General features: G+C 50.1%; 1 protein-coding gene across 1 annotated transcript; it reads left to right on the top strand.

The window, feature by feature from the left end:
- Window positions 1–68: 68 nt before the first annotated feature.
- Window positions 69–19,091, top strand: gask1a (golgi associated kinase 1A). Its single transcript, XM_086217428.1, has 6 exons — window positions 69–287; window positions 11,079–12,176; window positions 13,236–13,673; window positions 16,736–16,858; window positions 17,140–17,243; window positions 18,495–19,091. Exons 1-6 carry the CDS (start codon window positions 276–278, stop codon window positions 18,697–18,699), a joined length of 1,980 nt encoding a protein of 659 aa, XP_086073554.1. The 5' UTR covers window positions 69–275; the 3' UTR covers window positions 18,700–19,091.
- The last annotated feature ends 7,599 nt before the right edge of the window (window positions 19,092–26,690 follow it).

The following is a 26,690-nucleotide window of genomic DNA, read 5'->3' as shown; positions in this document are numbered from 1 at the left end:
GTTTCACCTCGCTGCTTGGTGAGAGCAGCTCTCCCCGCAGACGCCTGCATGGAGCTGCTGGTCCTCCCACCCCGCAGAATCTTCCCTCCGCCCCAGGCTGCGTTCACAACATCATGCTGCCGGTGCCGGAGCTCCAACTGGGTCTGAACTGGGTCCGCTTGCCCGCGGACAGCTGCTGACTCGAGCTGCTACTGCTCGGCTTCGTGCGGGAGCGGCGGGATGCGCGCGTAACTTACTCCTTTCAAGTGGCTGAAGCGGAGCGCTCTCCACCGGGGATGCGGGCCATGGTAAGACTGACTTCCTCCAGTTGAGCAGTCCGAAGCGTCCGGGCTGAGCGGGCCGGTTCTGATTCGACTGAGCACCCACCGCTAGCAACGTTTGACTCCCCTTAGTGTCTATCAGTGCCAGGACAGATTACTAATCAGCAAGGGAGTGTGTGTGTGTGTGTGTGTGTGTGTGTGTGTGTGTGTGTGCAGCAAAGGTAAAAGCTTGCAGCTTTAGTGGAGAACATTTTCCATGGTTCTGCCTGGTCTCCTGCCAGGCTCAGGGTCTGAGCTCAGAGAGACTGGTGATGGGAACAGGAAGGAACCACAAAACTGATCAACTTGCTGCTGGACTTCAACCCCCAACGCCAGGGTCCAGCCAGTAGGGCTTCATGCTGATGGCAGCACATCATCGCCATGTTCTGAGTGTACAGTTGCAGTATCTGTCGCACGGTCGAGACGTACAAATATACACTTATATTATACTTGAAGATTCCAGCCTTTTTGAGCTGCACAACTCACTTCAATGCTGGCCTAAATCTGACCCAAGGTGGACCTAAATCTGACCCGAGTCTGGCCTAAATCTGACCCAAGGCGGACCTAAATCTGACCCGAGTCTGGCCTAAATCTGACCCAAGGCGGACCTAAATCTGACCTGAGTCTAGCCTAAATCTGACCCAAGGCGGACCTAAATCTGACCTGAGTCTGGCCTAAATCTGACCCAAGGCGGACCTAAATCTGACCTGAGTCTGGTTCAAGTCTGGACTGAGCCTCACTGGGCTCTGTTGCCTTGCTCTGACCTGGGGTCAACAAAGACCTTCTTCCTCCTGATGCTGTTGCGTGGAAAACAGCATCTGAAAGCTTGTCAGTAACGCTCCACGTCACGTCACGTCACGTCACGTCACGTCACGTCACGTCACGTCACAGAAGGCGGGTTGGTTGCTGTGGCAACAGCTTGCAAGCCTGTGTTTTCATCCTCCGCTCAGGAGGAATATGAACGAGAATACGAACGGCGGCTCTTCTATTCTTGTTTTAGGCAGAAAACAAGCGGTGGAGCTTTAACTCAAACAACCCTCAGGAACCAGAACAGCTGGAATGGAACTGCAGGTCTGATCTCCTGCGTTTATTCTCAGCTGCATTTATGGTCGATTGTCGAGGGCTGATATGCGATAATGTGCCTTTCAAGCCGTTCCTACAGTCTCACATTTCAAATTGGTTCCATATGCCGAGACAGGCTCCTGGTTTGAGCTGCCACATGGAAACTATGCAAATGTTCTCTCCTCTCCTCTCCTCTTTTCTTCTCTTTTCTTCTCTGTGTACTTTTTTCTGTCCTGAGTAGAAGGGAGCAAATGTAGATCACGTTAAAGTGGGCGTTTGCAGCAAAGAGGAGGCAGATGTGTGTTCTCCACTCCCTGTTGCCTTTCCACCGTCCTGACTGGGGGAGCATTTCACACACACACACACACACACACACACACACACACACACACACACACACACACACACACCCGGAGTCACAGGCTCCTGCTGGTGTCCTATCAGGATGTCGTGAGTTAAACCAGTGTCATCAGTGCCGACCGGCAGCTGTCAGGTGCTCGTCATGGACATCGACGTTTCCACACTTTTGTCTCTTCCAATGTGAGAAACTGTGAATGTCAGAGTCAAGCAGCGAGTTGTCGTCACGCGTCCTCTGCTAGATTCTGTCCATGTCTGACAGGGACCTTCAACCACCTGTGACCTCTGACCTGCCTAATACTGGCGTCATCACATCAGGAGCAACAAGCCTGAGCGGTTTTGATGAATGGGTTTGGGCCGGGATGAGTCTGAGTCTGAGGGTGAGTGTTTCAGTGCTTCAGAGAAACTACAAGTGACCTGGAGTAGAAGGTGGAAGGTGTGAGTGGCTCTGGGGGCGTGTCCAGTCTGTTCAAATTAGGTGCTGGTGGATATTCTGGGCGGGACAGAATTGACTTCAGTCTGTAAATTAATCAAAGGTGTGTGTTAAGAGGAATGTGACCAATCGCAGTGTCCTCTTCGCCCTGGAAGGCCCAGCAGCACCTGCTCCTCAGCGCCTCAGCTGGGTTCGAGCTGACAAACAAACGCTTCCCTCCGAGGAAGGAAGTCGTTGGGCCCTCGTTCTCAAACGCCGGAGAGGCTCAGTGTTGGAGTCTCCCTCCCCTGGCGAGTTCCTCCGTCCTGCCAGGTCTAAAACTGTAGTTTCTAGGTTTCCTAGTTACATTACTGCTTGTCAGAACTCTTGACACACACACTTGAGGCAGTGATGTCATCATGTTCACATTTGCTGACCAGCTGGTCTGAGAACAGCTCTGCTCGTCTGCCAGGGAGACGATCTGTTCTTTGCTCTGGAGATCGTTTACGCCGCTGCCGCCATTGTTTGCTTTCTCTGTCCGCTTTGTTGACTAATTGTTAATAGTAAGTGTGCATACACACACACACACACACACACACACACACACACACACACACACACACTTGTACTTATATCTTTGTGAGGATTTTCATTGATGTAATACATTCCCTAGCCCCCCACCCTAACCCGAAACCATCGCAAATGACTGCCTGACCCTAACCTTGACCCTAAACTGAACCTGATTCTAACCTTGACCCTAAACCAAGTCTTGATCGTCAAACGGCCCTTTGAAGATGTGAGGACCGGCTAAAATGTCCTCCTACCAGAAAAGGTCTCCATTGGGTGACAAAAACTAGACTCACACACACATAGGAGCGAGCGTTGTCCAAATGTTTGAACGCTCCTCCTGGAAACAAAGACTTCACATCTGTTAGACAAAGAAGGAACATTTGAGGAATTTAAGTAACCAAAACCTGCTGCTTTAAAACACACACACACAGGCAAACACGCATGTACACACACGCATGCACGAAAGCACACGTGCACAGGCGCGTGCACGCACACACAAGCACACGCACTATCAGAGGCTTTCAAGTTCAGTTTGACTGTCGTTGTCCACAAGGGGACTGTAGAGAGGACATAAAGGACATGGCAGGACTGCCTCACATCACAGGGTCCTGGGCTGGAGTCCCGACCGTCCCTGCTCCTTCCTGTGTGGTTCTCCCCACCATCGGGGACATGCAGGCCAGGTTAATGCTCCTGATGGAGGTCCTGACCAAGACTCTGGTCCCTGACAGCTGCACATGGTCCCCTTTTGCTCCAGAGACAAGCGATCGAATGCAGAGGACGCACTTTTCTGCAGATGTGAGCGATGGCAAATATGAAGACTTGTTCTTTATTCTGTGTTCGACAGCCGGGAGCAGGTGTGTGTTCGGCCACGGTCGCGTGTGAGGTCCCGTTCAGGACTGGACTGAAATGCAGAAGTGGCAGAATCACTCAGGACGGAAGCTTGGCCTGACCCACTTGTCTGCACCCGCTCATCCATACCCGCCCCGGTTTGTTTCTCTGAGGCTCCTCCTCGTCCCTCCGCTCCACCCTGGACTGGTGTATCATCATCACTCCCCCCTCTGTCTCCTCGCCCCCCTCCATACACGAATACTCGTCCTGCTGTGTTCTGTGACTGTGGTCTGGGTTGGTGCAGCAGCAAAGATGTTGTACTGTCTCACCTTGTTTTAGCGCACAGACACAAGTGCTGCTGCTTTGGCCTGGTAAACGTACGTGTAAGAACATGGTCGGGAAAAAAGGTCCACTAAAAGACATAGTTAATCTGCATTTGGTTCCATGAGAAAGTCTGAGTCAGTCGATGCGGCTGCAGCGCGTCCCTCGGACGTTCTCTGCTCCTCCCACCTGCCTGCTCGCTGAGCTGTGCTGCAGAGATGGGATCAGGAAGTATGGCAGGTCCCGTATACGGTGTTGTTCTAGGGTTCATCCCGGGATTAGCACGCTAATCATCTTCCACAAACAGGCCGGAGCGTGTTTCCTGCTATGGGAGAATGCTAACAGGTTAATAGAGCGTAGCGGCGGAGCAGTGACAGGCAGCGTCTGGCTGCGTGACGCCCAGACCTCTTAAACCAACTCACACAGCTGAACCACACGCTTCCACGTATCGGCTGAATATCCGGTGAACCATTAAAGGCATGTGTGTCATCACGCTGTCAATCATCCTCTCTGTTAGTCAGAACACTTCTGCTCCGAGTGCAGGAAACTAATGTGACATCATCATTTCACCGGGCGATGTTTGTTCAGTTGTAGGTGACGATGAACGCAGACAAGATGATAGAGGAAACACTTGCTACTGATTCTGCTCCCTGTTGCCACACCTCAGATGAGTCGACGTGCATTGAAGCACCAATCAGAGAGAGCAGAGATTTGTCAGTTGATAAAAAACCAACATGGAAAGAATCATCCTTTCGACTCCTTCTTTGAAACCAGCTCTGCTCCCAGCTTCTCCAGCATCCGTTTTGATCTTGAAGGTTGATGAAGGAACAAATTTCTGATGCAAAACCGAAAGTGGGAACACATTTGGTCTCTCGTCCTTCGGCTGCTTTGATTACTGAGCAGGACACCTGAGCTGTGCGGCCGGGACGCAGAGAGGAACTCCTGTCTTTTCATCTTTCGTGTCTCGTCTTCGTCTTAAAATGGCTTGAGAGTGAAATCTACATCTCGGTACATCAGTTTGCTTTTGTTGCATCGGCCTGCGTGTTGTACATTACTGTGTGTGTGTGTGTGTGTGTGTGTGTGTGTGTGTGTGTGTGTGTGTGTGTGTGTGTGTGTGTGTGTGTGTGAGAAAGTAGAAGAGGGTCTGACTGACTGGTTTCATTAATGTTAGCTCCCAACTGACAGCTTCGGGCACATACCAACACACACACACACACACACACACACACACACACACACACACACACACACACACAGGTAGTAGAGGGATCCAGCTGAGAAGACAACACTTAGCGGCCTGCCAGTGTCCGTCAGATCCCGACCCTCTGCTGGGACCCCCAGGGGTGCGTCTGCCTGAGACTCCTGGTTCAAACCATGCGGTCCACCAGCTGAGTGAGCAGCTCTCAGTACGAGCAGACCAGCGTTCTGATCCTGAACCAGCGATGAGACCTGCAGGCGTGAAGTCGATGGCTGTGGTGGAACTGACTGTTGTTGGAAAATGATGGCGTGCAGCTGGAAGATGCCAGCTGGCCCCTCCCTGGTGACCTGTGACCTCCGTGGTGTTTTGATGCGTCTAATCCGGAAGTGGCTTTTTACCGACCATCAGAAGAAACACCTGTGGCAAAGGTTTTCAGTCTCTGTGCCTGTTCAGCCTGAGCGGCTTCCTTGTTTCCACGATTCTGTAAGATCTTATGGTTTGAAGCAAAATGGGCAAAGAACTCCAACCTGCTGTTGCTTCCTTTGTCTTTGTCCTTGTTGTCAAAGTGTCCCAACTGAGTGAGGAGGTCGCTGCCTCTGTCAGGGCGCCGTGGCGTCCGACCTGCACCAGGCTTCTGCTGCTGCAGTTGTTTTTTTTTTCAGGTGTAACTACAGTTTAGTCTGGAGCAGGTCTGTGTGTCAGCAGGCCGTCAGGGCCGTCGCTCTGTCTCTGCAAACGGCCGAGAAAGGCTGTCATAGATGGGACAGTGTAATGAGCCAGTTCTGCCCCCCCCCCTCCTGAGGCTATCTATCAGGCTTCCACACCTGTTGCGTGTCTCGACCTAATGCTGCATACTTCACCTGCAGCCTCCAGCTGGGAGAGAAGACAAGCAGAGGAAAGGGGAAAAGAAGAGGTGGGAGCTGTCAGAGAGTCAGACAGCGACCTGTCAGCGCCAGCAGGTTATTGGGTTTACAGAGGGAGGAGACAGACTCCAACCTGTCAGCGCGTCAAGCCTGGAGAGATTAGTGTCTGTACGAGAGTGGCTTTCATTGATAGAGGAGAGACCCAGCAGGTGTGAGGTTACACTCAGTTACACCGAGTTGTTGCTGTGTGGATACCTGATGTGAGCTTTTCCATCGCCATCGTGATGTCACATGCACTTGAGGCAGGAGAGTCAAACTGGTCGGTTCAAATCAGGCAGATGTAGGTTTTCTTGTATAGTTCAGGACCAGGAGCTCCAAACCTCCAGCCACATCATGTTCACGATGACATCATTACATCCCCATCGATGACTCACCTGGCTGACACGTATCGTCGTCCGGTACCTACGGAAACCTTCGTGATCTCTGATGTGAACGAAGGCTTGCAGCTGCTTCTTTCAATCTGAAGTCCAGTTGTGTGCAGTAGACAGAAAGTTACCAGCGAGTCGTCACCGTTTGACCAGGACACGCTTTTGTCTCTACTTCCAACTCGCACCGTGGGGAAACGTTCTCCTCTGCTGGGTGATCAGTGCTGCACATGTGCTGACCTCAGAGTCGCACCAGGGACTTCAGCACCAATGCATTCTTTGTTCAGCAAGGTAACTAAATAAGTACATGAACTGACTGACTTCTGCATTGTAAGTTACAACAGAAAAGTGCGCTCATCCATCACCTCGTTACCTCCTCTATATTAACCTTTATTGTTGCGTGTACTCACTCCTCGATGTATAACACAAGTACTCGTGTGACCACTGGAGCCAAGGTGGGCGCAGCTGTAGGTCTGAACACTCAGGATCTTCTGCACTGAGCCATTTCTTGCTCTCCAGGTTTACCTTCACGTGCCTGCCAGTCGCTGGGGATCTGTCCTGCTGAGGAATTCGCCAGAGGCGGTTCACACCCTCAACTTGGTCATGAATTTGTCTTTGGACCAGGTGTGACACCTGAGAGAGTTTGGGGAGGATTAGCAGGTTCTTCTCATCCTCTGGTGTTGAGCATGTAGTTTGTTCATTCTGGGTGGTTTTCTGTTCTGAGTGTCTCTGACAGAAAGCTTTGCTCTCAGTGACTCACAGATGTTTCTGTGTCTTTAGACCTCCATCGGATTCTAAACCTGATGTGTGTTTCTGACCCGCAGGAAACCATCAGGTTGAGCTTCCAGGCAGGTTTTCTCTCTCGAATCTACCAGTTTGATCTTTGCTCTGAGGACTGGAACTGAACTGAACTGGCTTGTTTTATATGAAGAACAAATACTTCACTCATAAATGTATATTTGTGGGTCTTGACATAAAGAAGCCAGGTGCAGGGTAATTTCCCTAATGACCTTATACGACCTTCGTGCACGCACGCGCGCACACACGACTTCTGTTACTCCACCAAAGCAGGCTGCCTCTACAGTGGTAAAACTAGTGTTTGAGTCAGCACATCATCAGGAAATGCACCACTTTCCATTTCAGCGTCCCTGGTGAAGGAAGTCGGTGGCTGTGGTGACTGAGACGGCTGAGTTCAGTCCTCCCTCCCGGAGCAGGACTCTGCAGGTCTCACAGGGACGGAGGTGAAGGTGGCTGGCTGCAGGTCGTTCCCCTCTGTGGCTCTGCTGTGCCCACTGGTCAAAGATGAACCCTTTGAGGGCTGAGACTGGACGTGAAGCATCTTACCATCAGTGCTCTTCTGGTTCAACTGTGATAGCATGTTAGCATGTTAGCAACAGTGTCAGAGAAGGGCAGAGTCCTTCCACCACTCAGGGAGTCCCTGCAGGCGTTGTCAGCATTGCGGTTGAAAGTGACTGTAATTGGATTTTATGAGAAAGCCTCAGTTCTGTACGGCTTTCATTTCTTTTTACTTCCGTCTGATGTAAACAACTTCTATTTTAGTTAAGCGGTTCTCCAAGTCAGCTATTCAGCTGCAGTTTTATTATCTTTTGGGGGATAATTAAGTCTTCAAATAAACTCTATCCAGATGTGGTGAATGCGGCATCATTAAAATCCTGAGGTGTGACCATTATAACCTCCCAGTCTAACCATCACCCAAGCCAGTGGTCGACTCACTGGTCCAACCTTGACTTCTCGGTTCTGTCGTCCATAGAGTGGCGGGTCCAATATGGGCTCAGGAAGTTTTTCCTTCCCCTGATGGAGGGTCTAAGAACAGACGATGTTCAACTGTCTGCAGATCCTAAAGCCTCTCAAGGCAAATTCAGCTTTGTGATTTCAGGCTTTAAACATTCAATTTAGTACATTTTAGCTTGACTGATAACCAACTTTTGCATCAACTTGTGCTTTCAGATCATTTCCTCCTGAGCAGATCTCAGTCACAGCGCATCGGTCCCTGATTGCCTGATCATTGACTAGCAGAGGCTTATTTAGCCGTCACAGGTAGCCGCTACAAACCTCGATGTCTTTGCTAGCATCACTGGAGTTGTTACTCTGAAGGAATAGTGAGAAACCTCTGAAAGTCGCGACCTGCTCTCTTCAGCCACAGCAAAGCCACGTGAAACAACCAACATGAGGGTGTCTGTGGCTGCGAAACAATACTTACAAATTACATCAACGTACCGGAGGGCCGAGTGAACAACCAGGAACGCTGCGGGACTTCCTTGACAAGGTCATCACCAGCTTGTTTCCTGTGGCCTCATCCACCGGTCTGTGTTTCTGTCCACCCTCGTCTGCTCTTGCTGCTGTTGAGTGAGATGAACTTTGACATGGAGCTCAAACTCCTGTGTGGCTGGAGATGGTTTGAGTTTTAAATATTCACTTTTAGATCAAATCTGATTGTTGTGGACGGGGTCTTCTTGTTGCTGACGTCCTCTCTGGTTTACCTTTGGCACCCAAAGGACTCTGTCCAAGGGAGGATGAAAACTTCCATCCATCATCCCTCCCTCCATGTTCCCCCTCTCCTCCTGTTGAGGGTGGTGGGGGTGGAGCCTATCCCAGCAGCCTTCCCCCTGGACAGGTCACCAGTCCATGGCAGGGCCAACACATAGAGACAGACAACCATTGGCTCTCCCAGCCACGCCTACGGTCAATTTAGAGTCTGGATTAACCTGGTCCCTCTTGATGTCTTTGGACTGTGGAGGAAGCTGGAGTACCAGAGAGAACCCAGCAGGAACAGGGAGAACATGGAGACTCACCCAGAAAGACCCCGTGCTGCAGCCGGGGCTCCACCCACAACCTTCTTGCTGGGGGGCCACAGGGAGGACCACTGCACCACTGGGCTGCCTTATGAAAACTTCCATCTTTTGATATTTTAGGACTGGCATCCATGACAACATCCAGAATGCACGAAGCAGTTGTTGTAGGGGAACTTGAACACTGGCAGCACCCGGCCATGTTGCGCTGGTCACAGGTTTGTGCTGATCCTTGTTGAGTCGTCTCTCCACCACCAGTGCAGCCTCAGTGTCTCCTTGCTGCGTCTCCTCAACCACACACTCTGATTCACATAAATATGGTTTGATATCCACATCTGAACTCTCACTCTGCTTTGCTGGTTGAAGCCAAAGAACATCAGGCTCTGGTTCTGGTGCCTCTTTTGAGGCGTTTGCAGTTGTATTCCATTTACCATCAACACTGGCTACAAACAAGTGAAAAGGGGTGAGAAATCCCTTCAAGTCTGACCTGGGAACTCTCCGGTCAGGGTGAATGGCTCCATCTGTGGTTTTGCCAGCAATATTCAGGGCATTCCAGCGCAGCTAAGAATAATGGGATCCTTTCACTGCTGGACTGATCTGGGAATGTTGTTAGCGGCTCAGAGATGAGGAGTAGATCTCAAGGGGCTGAAACATTCCTTAACCATGCATCCACCTAAAGAGGAGAGAGAGAGAGAGAGAGAGAGAGAGAGAGGGCAGTCAGAGGGCAGGCTGAGAAATCCTCCTACAGTAGAGCTGCACCTCTAGGAACAGTTATGATGTCAAATGGGGGCTTTCAGAACCAGGTCTGAGTCAGTCTGGTTATCTGGGAAATGATTCCAGATATGGAAGTTAAAGTTATGAAGAGCTGCAGTTACTGTTTGATGACTTCTTCCAACACGGTCACTAGAATACTCAGTAACACACAACATACAGGTTTTATTTTCTTAGTTTGTACAGTCTTAGTCTCAGACTCTGCAGACAAAAACCTGCCTGGTGGATCTGACAGGCTGTCTTTAAAAAAGAATTTAAAAATAAACCGTTTATCATGTTGTGGGCGGGGACTCTTGGTCATGCAGGTCGTGGTAACTATTCAATGTTGCGTTGCAGGCAACTGGACTGACTCAGTTTTCTGTGCAGAGTTCTCTTTTGTCCAAGAGACCTCTTCAGTTCTAGGCCCTGGGAGGGGGTCACCTGGGTTCTAGAGGGCCAGAGTTTGACCTCTGGGTTTCAGGGTCGTGGAGGTCACATGCCAGTCGTTGACCCAACATTATTTGAGTGGTTTATTGGGGCCAGGTGGATCCAAGTGTGAATGGACAGGACAGGCTACACACACACACACGCACGCACGCACACACACACACACACACACACACGCGCACACACACACACACACACACACACACACAGAGGGTTAACAGCACGGGTGGTGGAAGGTAAATATAGTAGTACTGTAGTACTACACAGTCAGATGCAGTAAACACAGGGCACTCTGAACTCTTACAGCGAAAACCTTTCAGATCCATCAGTGAAAAAACACTGAGCGTTGACCACATTTATGTGAAGTGTAGGTCCTGGCCTCAGCTGTTTACGTCGCTCTTCATTCCTCCGACATCTCAACGCTTTTCATGCACATTTCCATTTTTGGCGTTCGCTTGTCTGCAGTCAGACGCCGTGAGTGGGATACCAGGGGAGTAATTTGCCGGAGCGCATGTTTACCTCCCTTTGTCCTGCAGAGGGAACGATGCCCAGAGTTGTTTTCAACATTTCTGGAGCTCATTGATTTCTGTTTGGCACATCTGGTTAAACCCCCACAGGAATCTGACATCTCCCTGCAGTCTATGGTTACTCAGTTATAATCATGGCTCTCTCAGTCTCCCACTAACATGTGTTTTTGTCTTCTCTTTTCTGTTTCTGCCATTTTTATACGCTCCAGGCTTGGAGAGTGTGGGCAAAACTCTGCTGCGGTCAAAGATGGTTGCTCCTCCTCTCCCCACTGCTTCTCCTCTTTGTCACAATCACTGTGATGACGGTAACGTTCCCGCTCCCGTTACCTCCCTCTGACGTTGACCGGCGATCGTCCCGGGTGCTGAGTTCTGCTGAGAGGCTCAGATCCAGACCAAGAATCAGAGAGTCCCCCCCAGCTGCTTCCATCCAGCAGCCAGTCACTCTGAGCCTCCGTTCCAGCCACAGCGGAGCCTGGACAGGAAACAGTCAACTAAAACCTGCAGTGGTACCTGAACCGGTGGCGTTCACTGCTGGCAATGACACAGGCCGGCTCAAAGAGAGAGGCCAACCTGAGCACCGAAGCAAAGGCATCGCTTCCAAAAGAAAAGACATGGAAGGCACCATCCGGCACCACCATCTCCACCTCCCTGAGATTGCAGCTGGCAACACAGGGCCAAAGCACAGAACCGAGCCTCACAGCCGCCATGCTGCAGTTAAGTCCAGGGCAGAAACCTACACCCGTCCTGAAAGCAGCAAATCCAGAGCAGCGCATGCAGGAGAGCCGTCGCCAGCAGCCAGGTGGGCGGCGGACAGAGGGAAAAACAGCCACTCTATCAGGAATACAGCCACGCAAATTCTCAGCAGCCATGCAAATACAAAACTGGCTGAACATCAGCAGGTCACGGAGGAGCACAGACAGGCTGCAAAGCACCCAGGGAAATCTGAAAAAGTTGGTAAGGAGCAGCAGACTGTGAAAGAGGCCTTCAGAGAACCCAAAAACCATCAACATGTTTCAAAGGGTGAACCGAAGAAAAGTCCTGAGTCACTGGAACATGGACAGGCTTCGATCAAACCCAGAGTAAAGAAGGGTGAGAGCAGCTGGTGCCGGAGCGCTGGAGAGCAGGACTTCCCAGACAGCGACCACAGGAGCATCAGGGTTAGCCCGGGTGTGTGGCCTCTCTCCTGGTTCAGCCAGGATGACATCCAGAAGATGGAGCTGCTGGCTGGGGGGGATGTGGTCAGTAAAGCCAGGGTGCCTGCACATGGACAGGTGCTGCAAGTGGCACTGGATCCACCAACACTACAGGTAAGCCATCAAAGATGGTGGAGACGTGATATGATATGTAGACGGAACTTTCCCAGGAATACGACACACTGTTAGCACGGCCCGCTTAGGGTTAGACACAAAACATGTTTGCTGGTGTTCAGGAAGTTTGGGTTCAAATTAGCATTGTAAACTTTAAGCAATAATCCAACACCGTTAGCGAGTCACCCAATCCTCCACACACAGGGAGTTGGGTTCCTTTTAACCTGAGATGTTCGAGGCTGGTTTTAATGATTCTTCCCCATCTTACTCAGCTCATTCCGTGTTTCCTTCTTTATTTCCTGAAGTCGCTCTGCTGTTCCTCAGAGTCCAGGATGTGTTGCTGGAGGAGTCGTCGAGTTCCCGCTGGTTCACAAGTCATTGCATGTGTGATGCAGCATGTGTGGACGAGTGTGAGCCAGCACAGAACCGCATGTGTTCTAGCTCGTTAGATTTTTCTCAAAGTGTTTGTAGATTACTGAGCGTGTGGCTGGATAAAGAAGACGTGGATTATAACGGCTGATGCTCAGGATGCGTCCTGGATGTCATGTGTGACGGAGACTTAAGTCATTGATGAGGATCAGCATGTGGGGCTTCGCGGCTGAATGTCCCATTATTATTCTGTCATTACATCAACAGCTGCGTTGCTTTTCTGCAGGTTGTTGATCTTAAAATCAAGCTACTTCTTGTCTTTAGCTTAGCTAGCAGGCTGACTGCAGTTAACGTTGAAACAAAAACCCCTTCAAACCCAGCGCAGGGTGGTTTGTCTGATGTTGTCTCATGGATTTTCATGTAGAGCAGCAGTGATAGGGAACTGGTGTTCTCTCCTGGTTGAATGTCAAGTAGGTTATGATTAGTTTAGTCATAGAACTGCTCAAACTGACTGATATGTTCCTTAAATGCAGGCAGCGTGCCTTCGATGCGGTGGAAAAGAAACCTGTGAAGACGATTGAGAGCTAACGGGCTCATATTCTTTGTCGTCGCCAGGCTGTAGCTGGATGTAACTGATGTGCGGTGCTGTTCATTACAAGCTGGGATTTAACTCAAGTGTTTTCATTGTAGGAGTCTTCACCAGTGAGGGGCCCAGCTGAGCGTGGGCCTATCCCAGGACACTCAGCTACCCACAGTGAGCGCTGCCTGGAGGGTCGATGCTCCCTGATCAAGCGCACTGACGACTGGTATGAAGTTTTTGCCTTCCACCTGGACCGGGTGCTTGGACTCAACAGAAGCCTCCCTGCTGTGCTGAGGACTTTCCAAGGTGACATTCTACCCTATCGGTACACCAGTGGCACCCCCCGCCCTGTGATATGGTGGGACCCAGATATTCAACACCTTGCCGACGGCAACAATGACCAGAACTCGGTGGTTCTCAGCTGGGTCCAGTATCAGAGGCTGCTGCAGGTCCACTGTGGGACTGAAACTGGCCTGAGGTCAGGGCCCTGCGTGGGAGTCCACCACTCAGAGTGGAGTCGACTGGCTCTCTTTGACTTCTTACTGCAGGTAGGAGATCACACTTGGCTTCCTTCTGTTGGACAGGAGCGGAACCACACACATGCTGAGTGATGGGAGTGATGGGAGGGCTGAAGAATGGGAGTTTTACTGCTGTTCTTGGATCAGTGTTTCCAAGGACTCATTCAGGGCAGTGGTGTATCCAGGACATTCATACAGGGGCGGCCATGCTGGAGGAGCTTTTATGAACGGCGCACGATCAAAAGGTGTAAATATCACATGGCTTTGCACCAACAGCTACATGCATACGTAATAATTAGGTTCTGAGCCTCCTCCTCCTCAATGAACCTTCTGTTTTGCACATAATGTGATGGCTTTGATTATTTTGCATTTTGAATGAACTACCAATCAGCTCGCGGCGGCGCTTCAGGTCACAGCTGTGTTACCTTAACACACTTCAGACGGGAGAAGAACACAAACAACCTCCAACATCCACCAGTAAACAGAAACCAGGTCCAACCTGGAGACGAGGGAACGCAGGTTCTACAAGACTCAAGTTTCTGGGTTTCAGGGCTCATTTCTGCACCGCTTCGTTCTAGCAGTGCATGTTGGTGTTTCTGTCACTAAGGGGAGTTCGGTTGGGTTCCACTATGATGGGCGTGGCACCGTCACACTCAAGATCTGCACTGTCAAGGCAGGAAACTACTGGGGAACTTGCAGAGTTGAATACATGCGAAAATGTGCAGAGAAGTGCTCCTGCCACCGTTTACCACTGGGATCAATCCCAGATTAAACCACAGATTGAATCCTAGAACACCTGAGGACAGGTGGAGCAGAACATACAAGTCCAGTCTCACTGTGACCTCAGAGCGAATCGTAGTTGTCTCAATTTGTTATTCTCAGGGGAGTGGAGGAGAAGACACAAAGACTAAAAGAGTTTACACACACACACACACACAACACAACACACACACAACACACAGGTTTGTGTAGATATCCTTATTAGGACATTCCACTGACTTCCATTCATGAGGATATCGTAGCCCACACCCTAATCCTAACCCCAACCCCAACCTAACTTCAATTAAGACCTTCGCTCTAACTTTGATCAGAAATTCATAATTCACGTTGTGTGGCATTTGGACCGGTCTTTGGTCCCCCGAGGACTAGAGGTCCTGATAAGGTTTGTGTTTATATCAGAAAAGGTCCCCAAAAGATAATAAAAACTAAATATACACACATTCTCTCTCTCTGTCACACACACACACACACACACACACACACACACACACACACAAAAACCTGTTTTTGCCGTTAACCATTAGGATGCCACCCAGAAAGCGCTCCGCCTCTCAACATGACAGTAAAGCAGCGTGATGCTGAGCAGTGGCGCCCTCTGCTGACGCAACTGGTAAAGTGCAGGAATTACAAGGAGGCGACTGAGACGCTGCTGCTGCTCATAATGGATCCAACAACTGTGACTGTTGTTTTCATGTTCAAAGCAGCTACTAACAGCTAACATTTCACTGAGTAGCTAGCTGTAGATATATACAGGACACACACACACACACACACACACACACACACACACACACACACACACACACGGACAGGTGAGGATGAGATGACAGGTTGGGTGCAGTTCTTGCCTGAGCTCAGCAGGATCAGCTCTTCCTCCCACGGTCCTGCTGGAGTCCCGTTCAGCCTCTGACACGCTGAAGTGGCCTCAGCCCACCATGATCTGCCTCTCACCAAATAATAGACCCGGAGGGGGGAGGGGCTTCCACCAGGCTCCTTTTATATCCATTTATCTTTTATATTTCATTCTAGGTACAACGAATGTTGGTGAAATCCTCACACTTCCCGAGCCATCGGCTGTTTGGTCCATAAGCGACAAACCAAAGCTTTATTTGATACATAGATTGAGTGAAAAACGTCTCGCCGTCTTCTGCTGCTCTCAGCGTGCAGTGGGCGGGGCTTAGACTAGATCATACCAGCGTACTGTCAATGTGTCAGTTGTTGCTTTGTTGTTCAGACTTGAATTGTTGTGGAAGGTCATGTGATGTCATGTTTAGTCATTGAACTTTGGCAGGTGTGTGGCTGATGAGCTTTACTGTGAGGCAGCCAATCAGGGAAGGTGTCCACAGGGTGGTGGGCGGTGGCAGTACACAATTAAACCACAGAAGAAACTGTCCGCCATTTACCAAGCAGCAGACACGGGTGCGTTAGAAATGTAACCTCCTATCTCTTGTTACTTCCCACTTTTCCTTGACCTTGATGGAACGGACATGGGGTCAAGGAAAGCTGGATCGGCGAGGTCATTTGGAGATATTAGGATTTACTGGTGGATCTGATGTAGACCTGAACCTCCGACACCCACCGGTCTGGTGTTTACTGGTGGATCTGATGTAGACCTGAACCTCCAACATCCACCGGTCTGGTGTTTACTGGTGGATCTGATGTAGACCTGAACCTCCAACACCCACCGGTCTGGTGTTTACTGGTGGATCTGATGTAGAACTGAACCTCCAACATCCAACAGTCTGGTGTTTACTGGTGGATCTGATGTTGAACTGAACCTCCACCATCCAGCGGTCTGGTGTTTACTGGTGGATCTGATGTAGACCTGAACCTCCAACATCCACCGGTCTGGTGTTTACTGGTGGATCTGATGTAGAACTGAACCTCCAACATCCACCAGTCTGGTGTTCACTGGTGGATCTGATGTAGAACTGAACCTCCAACATCCACCAGTCTGGTGTTCACTGGTGGATCTGATGTAGAACTGAACCTCCAACATCCTCCAGTCTAGTGTTTACTGGTGGATTTGATGTAGACCTGAACCTCCAACATCCACCAGTCTGGTGTTTACTGGTGGATCTGATGTAGACTTGAACCTCCAACATCCACCAGTAAACAGAAACCAGGTCCAACCTGGAGACGAGGGAACACAGGTTCTACAAGACTCAAGTTTCTGGGTTTCAGGGCTCATTTGAGGGCTCCGTTCTAGCAGTGCATGTTGGTGTTTCTGTCACTAAGGGGAGTTCGGTTGGGTTCCACTATGATGGGCGTGGCACCGTCAGAGTGACTAACGCTGTGTGTTACTGGTGCAGGTCAACGATCGGCTGGACAGGTACTGCTGTGGCTTCACTCCTGATCCAGCAGAGTCCTGTGTGGAGAACCTGCTGCACGCCAAGTGTGGCAACATCAAGGACCTGCTGCTGGTTCACATCCTGGTACAGAACACAAGCAACACGTTCCACCGCCTCCATGTTCAGAACCCTCCAGTGGTGTCTGTGACACTCCGTTGAAGGCAGACAGATGAAAGATTAAAGTGCATTGATAGGAACGTTCAACCGCCTGTGACCTCCGACCTGCTAACACTGGAGGCAGAAGGGTTGACCAGCAGGACACACACAGCACAACAATACTGCATCAACTACACTCAAGTACTTCCTCCTGTGTGTGTCTGTCCTCTGGCAGGGCCTCTGGCTTACCTGTCTGTGTCTGTGTGCAGGTGAGGAAGGCAGACCCATCCAGGCTGGTGTTCATAGACAACGCCGGCAGGCCACAGCAGTCGGCCGACAACCTCAACTTCAGGCTGGTTGAGGGCATCGATGAGTGAGCACACGTTTCCTGTTCATTCCACCATTCCTGATGTGTGTCACAGCTCACACACTCATCCAGGCTCCGAGCTGCCGGGCCGCACGTTCCCCTGCTGAGCTTGTAGAGTTTTGTTACTACGATTCATTCTATATTCAACTAACCAGTGATCCGGTGCACTGAATCAGGCTGATAGAAGTTCCCCTGTTGGGGGAACCAGGAATTGACCACTTCCTGTTGGTGGAGGAACCATGGAGATGACCCCTTCCTCTTTGACTAGAAACACACCTCATCCCTGACTCGATCGCTTCCTGTTGGACTACAGCCCCTCCCCGTCCCTGACTCGATCGCTTCCTGTTGGACTACAACCCCTCCCCGTCCCTGACTCAATCACTTCCTGTTGGACTACAGCCCCTCCCCGTCCCTGACTCGATCGCTTCCTGTTGGACTACAACCCCTCCCCGTCCCTGACTCAATCACTTCCTGTTGGACTACAGCCCCTCCCCGTCCCTGACTCGATCGCTTCCTGTTGGACTACAGCCCCTCCCCGTCCCTGACTCGATCGCTTCCTGTTGGACTACAACCCCTCCCCGTCCCTGACTCAATCACTTCCTGTTGGACTACAGCCCCTCCCCGTCCCTGACTCGATCGCTTCCTGTTGGACTACAGCCCCTCCCCGTCCCTGACTCGATCGCTTCCTGTTGGACTACAACCCCTCCCCGTCCCTGACTCAATCACTTCCTGTTGGACTACAGCCCCTCCCCGTCCCTGACTCGATCGCTTCCTGTTGGACTACAACCCCTCCCCGTCCCTGACTCAATCACTTCCTGTTGGACTACAGCCCCTCCCCGTCCCTGACTCGATCGCTTCCTGTTGGACTACAACCCCTCCCCGTCCCTGACTCGATCACTTCCTGTTGGACTACAGCCCCTCCCCGTCCCTGACTCGATCACTTCCTGTTGGACTACAGCCCCTCCCCGTCCCTACACTAGGCCACTACATAATGAGTTTTTGGTGTAGTCCATCTGTCTGACTGAGAACTTGTCTACCTTTAAACTACTCAGCAGGGCCACAGGCAAAGCCAGTGTAACCCAGTGGGGCTACTTTTATTTGGCTCCATGTACAGTCCTCTACTTCCCTGAATAGTGAGTGGGGGGGGGGGTGTATGACGCAGCTCGTTAGAGTGCTTTATACAGGAATTGAACAATTACAATTGAACACTTTAATTTATACAAAAAAAATCTAAGAAATGTTCTGCTGTTCTTACAGATTTCCACAGAGAGTCGTGTCAGTTCTCCAGTCAGGCTGCCTGGAGAACCTTCTCCTGCGTTCTTTATACACCGACAGGAAGTTCTGGGAAAGCCAAGGTGGAGCCAGGGGGCTCAGACCTCTCATCCGAACCGTGGAGCAGAGAGGGAAGATTCTTCTTCAGCACATCAGGGACAAGAAGGTCCACCTCAAAAGAGACCTGTGACCCAGACTGGAGAACAAGACGGTGTCTCCTTGCGTGCTGAGAGGAGACGACCAGCAAACGTGACCTCTGTGTCATCAAAGGAGATGATGCTGCTGGAAAGATGCTGACCTGAGGAAGCAGAGCGACGCAGATGGACCAGGACTGAGCCAGCAGAGGCAGCAGAAGCCTTCATTATTGTTTCACAAGTTATTCATGTCAGTATCAACAACAAGAGATGAGAGATGTTGACTGAAAAACTGCTTCATGCAAAAGTGTTAATGACTTTTTATCAGTGATGGTGAGACTCGAGCGTTCACGCGCACTAATAAGCCAAGGTTGTTTGTTAAATAAATGCTTTTATAACTGAATCTTGTCTTTAACAGATGAATTTTTAATAAAATTGAGCATTTAAGAGGAAAGAACATGAAGACTGTGTGACATGGTGATTTGATGCACCAAATGCTACATGCTAGTTGCTAAATGCTGACTTCCTGTGGTGGATCTTGGTGAGTGAGTCTGTCCAGCACCTCTTAGATGGGTGTGAGTCGTCGTCTTAGATGGTCCGTGGTTTGGACGGTGTCCTCCTCCATCCCCCCAACGTCACTGACCCGGTTCTGAAGTCCCTGAGAGGAAAAACACAAACATAATATTATATATTATATGAATTTATTGCAGCAGCCCGGTGGAGCAGTGGTCCTCCCTGTGGCCCCCCAGCAAGAAGGTTGTGGGTGGAGCCCCGGCTGCAGCACGGGGTCTTTCTGGGTGAGTCTCCATGTTCTCCCTGTTCCTGCTGGGTTCTCTCTGGTACTCCAGCTTCCTCCACAGTCCAAAGACATCAAGAGGGACCAGGTTAATCCAGACTCTAAATTGACCGTAGGCGTGGCTGGGAGAGCCAATGGTTGTCTGTCTCTATGTGTTGGCCCTGCCATGGACTGGTGACCTGTCCAGGGGGAAGGCTGCTGGGATAGGCTCCACCCCCACCACCCTCAACAGGAGGAGAGGGGGAACATGGAGGGCGGGATGATGGATGGAAGTTTTCATCCTCCCTTGGACAGAGTCCTTTGGGTGCCAAAGGTAAACCAGAGAGGACGTCAGCAACAAGAAGACCCCATCCACAACAATCAGATTTGATCTAAAAGTGAATATTTAAAACTCAAACCATCTCCAGCCACACAGGAGTTTGAGCTCCATGTCAAAGTTCATCTCACTCAACAGCAGCAAGAGCAGACGAGGGTGGACAGAAACACAGACCGGTGGATGAGGCAGAGGAACGAGTGCGACTGTTAGAGTCGTACCAGGTCCGTTGTCTGTGGCCACAGGAAACAAGCTGGTGATGACCTTGTCAAGGAAGTCCCGCAGCGTTCCTGGTTGTTCACTCGGCCCTCCAGTACGTTGATGTAATTTGTAAGTATTGTTTCGCAGCCACAGACACCCTCATGTTGGTTGTTTCACGTGGCTTTGCTGTGGCTGAAGAGAGCAGGTCGCGACTTTCAGAGGTTTCTCACTATTCCTTCAGAGTAACAACTCCAGTGATGCTAGCAAAGACATCGAGGTTTGTAGCGGCTACCTGTGACGGCTAAATAAGCCTCTGCTAGTCAATGATCAGGCAATCAGGGACCGATGCGCTGTGACTGAGATCTGCTCAGGAGGAAATGATCTGAAAGCACAAGTTGATGCAAAAGTTGGTTATCAGTCAAGCTAAAATGTACTAAATTGAATGTTTAAAGCCTGAAATCACAAAGCTGAATTTGCCTTGAGAGGCTTTAGGATCTGCAGACAGTTGAACATCGTCTGTTCTTAGACCCTCCATCAGGGGAAGGAAAAACTTCCTGAGCCCATATTGGACCCGCCACTCTATGGACGACAGAACCGAGAAGTCAAGGTTGGACCAGTGAGTCGACCACTGGCTTGGGTGATGGTTAGACTGGGAGGTTATAATGGTCACACCTCAGGATTTTAATGATGCTGCATTCACCACATCTGGATAGAGTTTATTTGAAGACTTAATTATCCCCCAAAAGATAATAAAACTGCAGCTGAATAGCTGACTTGGAGAACCGCTTAACTAAAATAGAAGTTGTTTACATCAGACGGAAGTAAAAAGAAATGAAAGCCGTACAGAACTGAGGCTTTCTCATAAAATCCAATTACAGTCACTTTCAACCGCAATGCTGACAACGCCTGCAGGGACTCCCTGAGTGGTGGAAGGACTCTGCCCTTCTCTGACACTGTTGCTAACATGCTAACATGCTATCACAGTTGAACCAGAAGAGCACTGATGGTAAGATGCTTCACGTCCAGTCTCAGCCCTCAAAGGGTTCATCTTTGACCAGTGGGCACAGCAGAGCCACAGAGGGGAACGACCTGCAGCCAGCCACCTTCACCTCCGTCCCTGTGAGACCTGCAGAGTCCTGCTCCGGGAGGGAGGACTGAACTCAGCCGTCTCAGTCACCACAGCCACCGACTTCCTTCACCAGGGACGCTGAAATGGAAAGTGGTGCATTTCCTGATGATGTGCTGACTCAAACACTAGTTTTACCACTGTAGAGGCAGCCTGCTTTGGTGGAGTAACAGAAGTCGTGCGTGTGCGCGTGCGTGCACGAAGGTCGTATAAGGTCATTAGGGAAATTACCCTGCACCTGGCTTCTTTATGTCAAGACCCACAAATATACATTTATGAGTGAAGTATTTGTTCTTCATATAAAACAAGCCAGTTCAGTTCAGTTCCAGTCCTCAGAGCAAAGATCAAACTGGTAGATTCGAGAGAGAAAACCTGCCTGGAAGCTCAACCTGATGGTTTCCTGCGGGTCAGAAACACACATCAGGTTTAGAATCCGATGGAGGTCTAAAGACACAGAAACATCTGTGAGTCACTGAGAGCAAAGCTTTCTGTCAGAGACACTCAGAACAGAAAACCACCCAAAATGAACAAACTACATGCTCAACACCAGAGGATGAGAAGAACCTGCTAATCCTCCCCAAACTCTCTCAGGTGTCACACCTGGTCCAAAGACAAATTCATGACCAAGTTGAGGGTGTGAACCGCCTCTGGCGAATTCCTCAGCAGGACAGATCCCCAGCGACTGGCAGGCACGTGAAGGTAAACCTGGAGAGCAAGAAATGGCTCAGTGCAGAAGATCCTGAGTGTTCAGACCTACAGCTGCGCCCACCTTGGCTCCAGTGGTCACACAAGTACTTGTGTTATACATCGAGGAGTGAGTACACGCAACAATAAAGGTTAATATAGAGGAGGTAACGAGGTGATGGATGAGCGCACTTTTCTGTTGTAACTTACAATGCAGAAGTCAGTCAGTTCATGTACTTATTTAGTTACCTTGCTGAACAAAGAATGCATTGGTGCTGAAGTCCCTGGTGCGACTCTGAGGTCAGCACATGTGCAGCACTGATCACCCAGCAGAGGAGAACGTTTCCCCACGGTGCGAGTTGGAAGTAGAGACAAAAGCGTGTCCTGGTCAAACGGTGACGACTCTGGATGGATGGATGATGGATGATGGATGGATGGAGGATAGATGGATGGATGGATGATGGATGATGGATAGATGGATGAAGGATGGATGGATGAAGGATGGATGGATGGATGAAGGATGGATGGATGGAGGATAGATGGATGGATGGATGGATGGATGAAGGATGGATGGATGGATGATGGATGGATGGATGAAGGATGGATGGATGGAGGATAGATGGATGGATGGATGGATGGATGATGGATGGAGGATAGATAGATGGATGGATCGATGGATGGATGATGGATGGAGGATAGATGGATGGATGGATGATGGATGATGGATAGATGGATGGATGGATGGATGATGGATGGATGGAGGGATGGATGGATGATGGATGATGGATGATGGATAGATGGATGGATGGAGGATAGATGGATGGATGGATGGATGGATGATGGATGGATGGATGGAGGATGGATGGATGGAGGGATGTATGCATTTATTGCAAACATGTAAACTTTGTGTCTCAGAAACAACAATGGAAAACCCAGTCAGTGGACACAAGATGTCGTAGAAGTATTTGTTTGAGAAGTATTTTCTCGTTTGAGAAGCGTAGGCGTGCGCTCCCACAGCCCTGGTGACCGTGAGGCCGAGCGGACTTCAAACTGTAATTTATGTATTCAAACTCAAAATGTCTCATTGAGAAATCACTCATGAGAGAGGAGGAGACATGAGAAGACTGGTGGAGGGAGGAGAGGGAGTTCACGCACCTCTCGATTAACCTTTGACCCCTCCTTCCCTTCTGATGGCTCAGTTCATGTACAGGACATTACTGATTGCGGCTGTAAAGAGTACTGATGAGTCCAGTTGTACAAATACTTGGATCAAAAGCACCAGCTGATCAGCTGTTAGTGAAAGGTCATAGGGGTCACGAAACCAAACATCCAGAGATGATGCCAAAACAGAACACCAATGATCTCTACACTGTGAGTGTGTGTGTGTGTGTGTGTGTGTGTGTGTGTGTGTGTGCTTTGATGACCACCACGGTAAGCTGTCACTGCTCCTTTAATACCAAACGCTGCTCACAGGGTGGGCAGGAGTGAATGATACGACAGCACAGACCTGCTCATTACTGAACAGCAACATAAATCTGTCAATTCAACCCCTCTATAAAGGTCAAAGTTCATGAAAAACATGTTAAGAGTGGAGTGACTGATCCAGCGAGAGCTGAGAAACAGGCGATGATGCGTTCACTGTTCTGCTTGTGTAACCACGGCAACCAGATGACGTCTGACAGCTACAAACAAGCAGCACTTAGATAAGTGACACAGGCTTCCCTGGAGCCCTCAGGCTGATGAGTTGCTGGATAATGGACTGTGTGTGAGTGTGTGTGTGAGTGTGTGTGTGTGTGTGTGTGTGTGAGAGAGAGAGAGAGAGAGAGAGAGAGAGATGAAGAAGTTAAACATGGTTGGGTGGCAGGATGGGGGATCTATGGGATGAATAACAGACCGGTTTCCACACCCGACAAGTGTGATGCTGTGAAGGAGATGTTTCTCTTCCTCCTCCCCCTCCCCTCCTCCTCATCATCAGAGATGGAACTCCATAATAACCTCTCTTCCACCCAGCACCAGGGTTGTTAGTGACACAGACCTGAGGTATGAGGAGGTGAGCGTTTCTCCATCAGGGACATTTGAGGACTGGCAGGCTGGAAAAGACCAGCCAGTGAGGACCATCTAAAAGGCCCCACCTTCAACCCCACTGCCGTTGTGCCAGTTTCAGATGGAAACGATGATCCAGTTGAAGAAAGTGAGATGGAGGGTTCCTCATTTTAAACACACCACCAGAGTAAAGTGTGCAGAGCCAAGGCAGCACCTCTGGGTGGTCCTCCTCTGAGCCCTGTCTCTGTTCTGCAGAGGGACACTTGCTGTTTGAAACCATGCAGACAGATCCAGAATCTGTGTGTTAATACGGTTCTGCACGGCTGCAATTTAGGCTGACAGCCAAAACCTCCCCTGACGTGCACGTTCACTCCGTCCACCCCCCCCCCCCCCTTCAATCTACTTGATGAACCGTCCCAGGTTTGGCAGAGTGCTGGGTTCTGCTCGTCTTCCCTCGGGGCTCATCGGTGGTGGAGGACCTGAAGTCAGGAGACGATGAATGTGTGGTTCGACTCAGTCCTAACTTCAGTGTTTGTGTCTCTTGGTTGGTATATTAGCTGGCCATCCAGAGCAAATAAACGCTGTAGCCATCAGCCCGTGTCTGACCAGTGGTCATGTCGACGCAGTGAACTCTTCCCTCACCAATACTCTCAAACTTGAACTCTAACACAGTCTCAGATCCATTGAGGAAACAGAAACATCCTTATATTGACATGAACACTCATCAGATTTAAGTGTTTATTATTGTATTATTGATGCATTGGTCAGTGATTACATCATCACCACTGACAGGCGGTGTCCTTGCCACAGTGACACCAGAAAAAGGAGCGCGCCTCAGAAAAGTTCAAAGAGAAGCGAAGGCTGGGTCCTGAGCCGAGATCTGCAGGGTAGAACCTCCAAATGCGGTCGAAGGCAGGATAGCTGGTGAATTGCCCCCCCCCCCCCCCCCCCATGCTGGGGAGGGAGGGTGAGTTGGTGCTGTGCGTCCCCACTTAAGAGTGACCAGAACATGAACTGCTGACAATGAAGGCTGCTTCTGATTGACAGGTGTCCCAACACACAGGAATCGATGAGAATCAGTTATTTAATATTTGGCTCTCACAGCTGCTTCTGTCTGGTACCCACTGGTACTCGTCCTCTGACAGGTTTGCTAGTCAAGGTGAACATGGTTCAGTGGAACGTACCATTCTGCAGCTGGAGTCACTGTCCGAAGGTTTCATCAGGTTGGACACTCACCTGCCAGTCTCTTAACAGCGATGTCACTTTGAGAGCTGCTGCCTTGTTTGACAGGTTAAGAAAACCCATCATTTCATTTCTACATGATGTGAGACAAACCACCGCCTGCTCTGGACATTCAGGCCCTGCTCAGCATCAGGGGAACAGCTGACAGCCTGACAGTCCATGAGGAGGTGGAGGAGGGCAGAAACCTCGAATACACAGCAGCTGATTGGATGAAACATTTGTCTATCAACCATCGGATCAACGAGGTCAGCAGCCAGTTGGTAGAAGAGTGAAAACTCGGCGAAGAAAAGGCTTGAGGGGACGCTCTCCCTGGTCTGATGTCCCTGACGCTGCTGGTCGTAGCATCTGTGCTCACACCCTCAGGGGCCAACGGTGATGCTGTGAACGGACAGTCACACTTGAAGAGTGGCTGAAGTGTAAACTTCAATATGAATCAGCCTGCTAATATAACAGCTCCTCAATAGACATCACTTGGTTGAATAGGAGTGTCTCAAGTTCCTGGCAGTCTTTGACTGAAGTGATGGACTCCTCCTGTTTGCTTCTTTGTGTTTTTTCATGTTTATTATTATTTAGTAAAAATGTCATCATGACACTGCAGTGACAGACGGACACTGTAAGAAATATGCGTCTTTATTCAATCACAGTTACTGGAAAAGAAACTTCAAATACTTGCTAGTGTTGACAAAAGACATGGAGACACTCGTACCGCTCAGCACTGCTTGGCAGGAGCGCGTGCACACACTCGCGCGCGCACTCTAAAGTGGCTCAAAATAATCTCTTCAAACGTACCTTGGCAAACAAAACTGCATCTGTGAACTGAAGGACGTGAACGACTGGGTTCCATTTTCAGATTTCAGGTCAAGAAAAATGTGGGAACATTGCGAAGAGGGAAAAGTAAAGTTCTGATGCCTGGTTGTCGATAAAAGAACAGCAGGTATGTGACATCATTGCTGGCACAAGAGGTGAACACAACATGTGAGTGGCAGTGGATTTTCTCTTGTCCCATTCTAAAAAAAAATAAAAATCAAACAACCACTTAGAAGTCAAGGTGGCTGAGAGGGACGGAAGTGAGGTTTCAGACAAGTCATCGCTCACACTGTCGTTCTGTTCAGGTGACAAACTACGAGGCTTCCCATCAAAATGCCTCATGATGTGCCTTCATGTTAACTGAATCAATAAATCTATCACAGCATCTAAGACGGGAGTTTTATCGCTTGTTGGTCTACGGGGCAGCAGACATCTGGCCGTAAACAGCCGAGTCACAAACTGCTTCAAAAACAGCTTCGCCACTCCTAGCAGCAGCCTCTCCTAGCAGCCTCTCCTAGCAGCCTCTCCTAGCAGACTCCTAGCAGCAGCCTCTCCTAGCAGCCTCTCCTAGCAGCCTCTCCTAGCAGCCTCTCCTAGCAGACTCCTAGCAGCAGCCTCTCCTAGCAGCCTCTCCTAGCAGACTCCTAGCAGCCTCTCCTAGCAGCAGCCTCTCCTAGCAGCAGCCTCTCCTAGCAGACTCCTAGCAGCCTCTCCTAGCAGCAGCCTCTCCTAGCAGCAGCCTCTCCGAGCAGCAGCCTCTCCTAGCAGACTCCTAGCAGCCTCTCCTAGCAGCAGCCTCTCCTAGCAGACTCCTAGCAGCAGCCTCTCCTAGCAG

Source organism: Aulostomus chinensis, chromosome 11 (assembly GCF_037954235.1).
Source record: "Aulostomus chinensis isolate RoL2024-O1b breed Wild chromosome 11, RoL_Achi_v1.0, whole genome shotgun sequence".
NCBI lineage: Eukaryota > Metazoa > Chordata > Actinopteri > Syngnathiformes > Aulostomidae > Aulostomus > Aulostomus chinensis.
The sequence above is the reverse complement of the archived record's forward strand: the minus strand, read 5'-3'. Positions and strand labels throughout refer to the sequence as shown.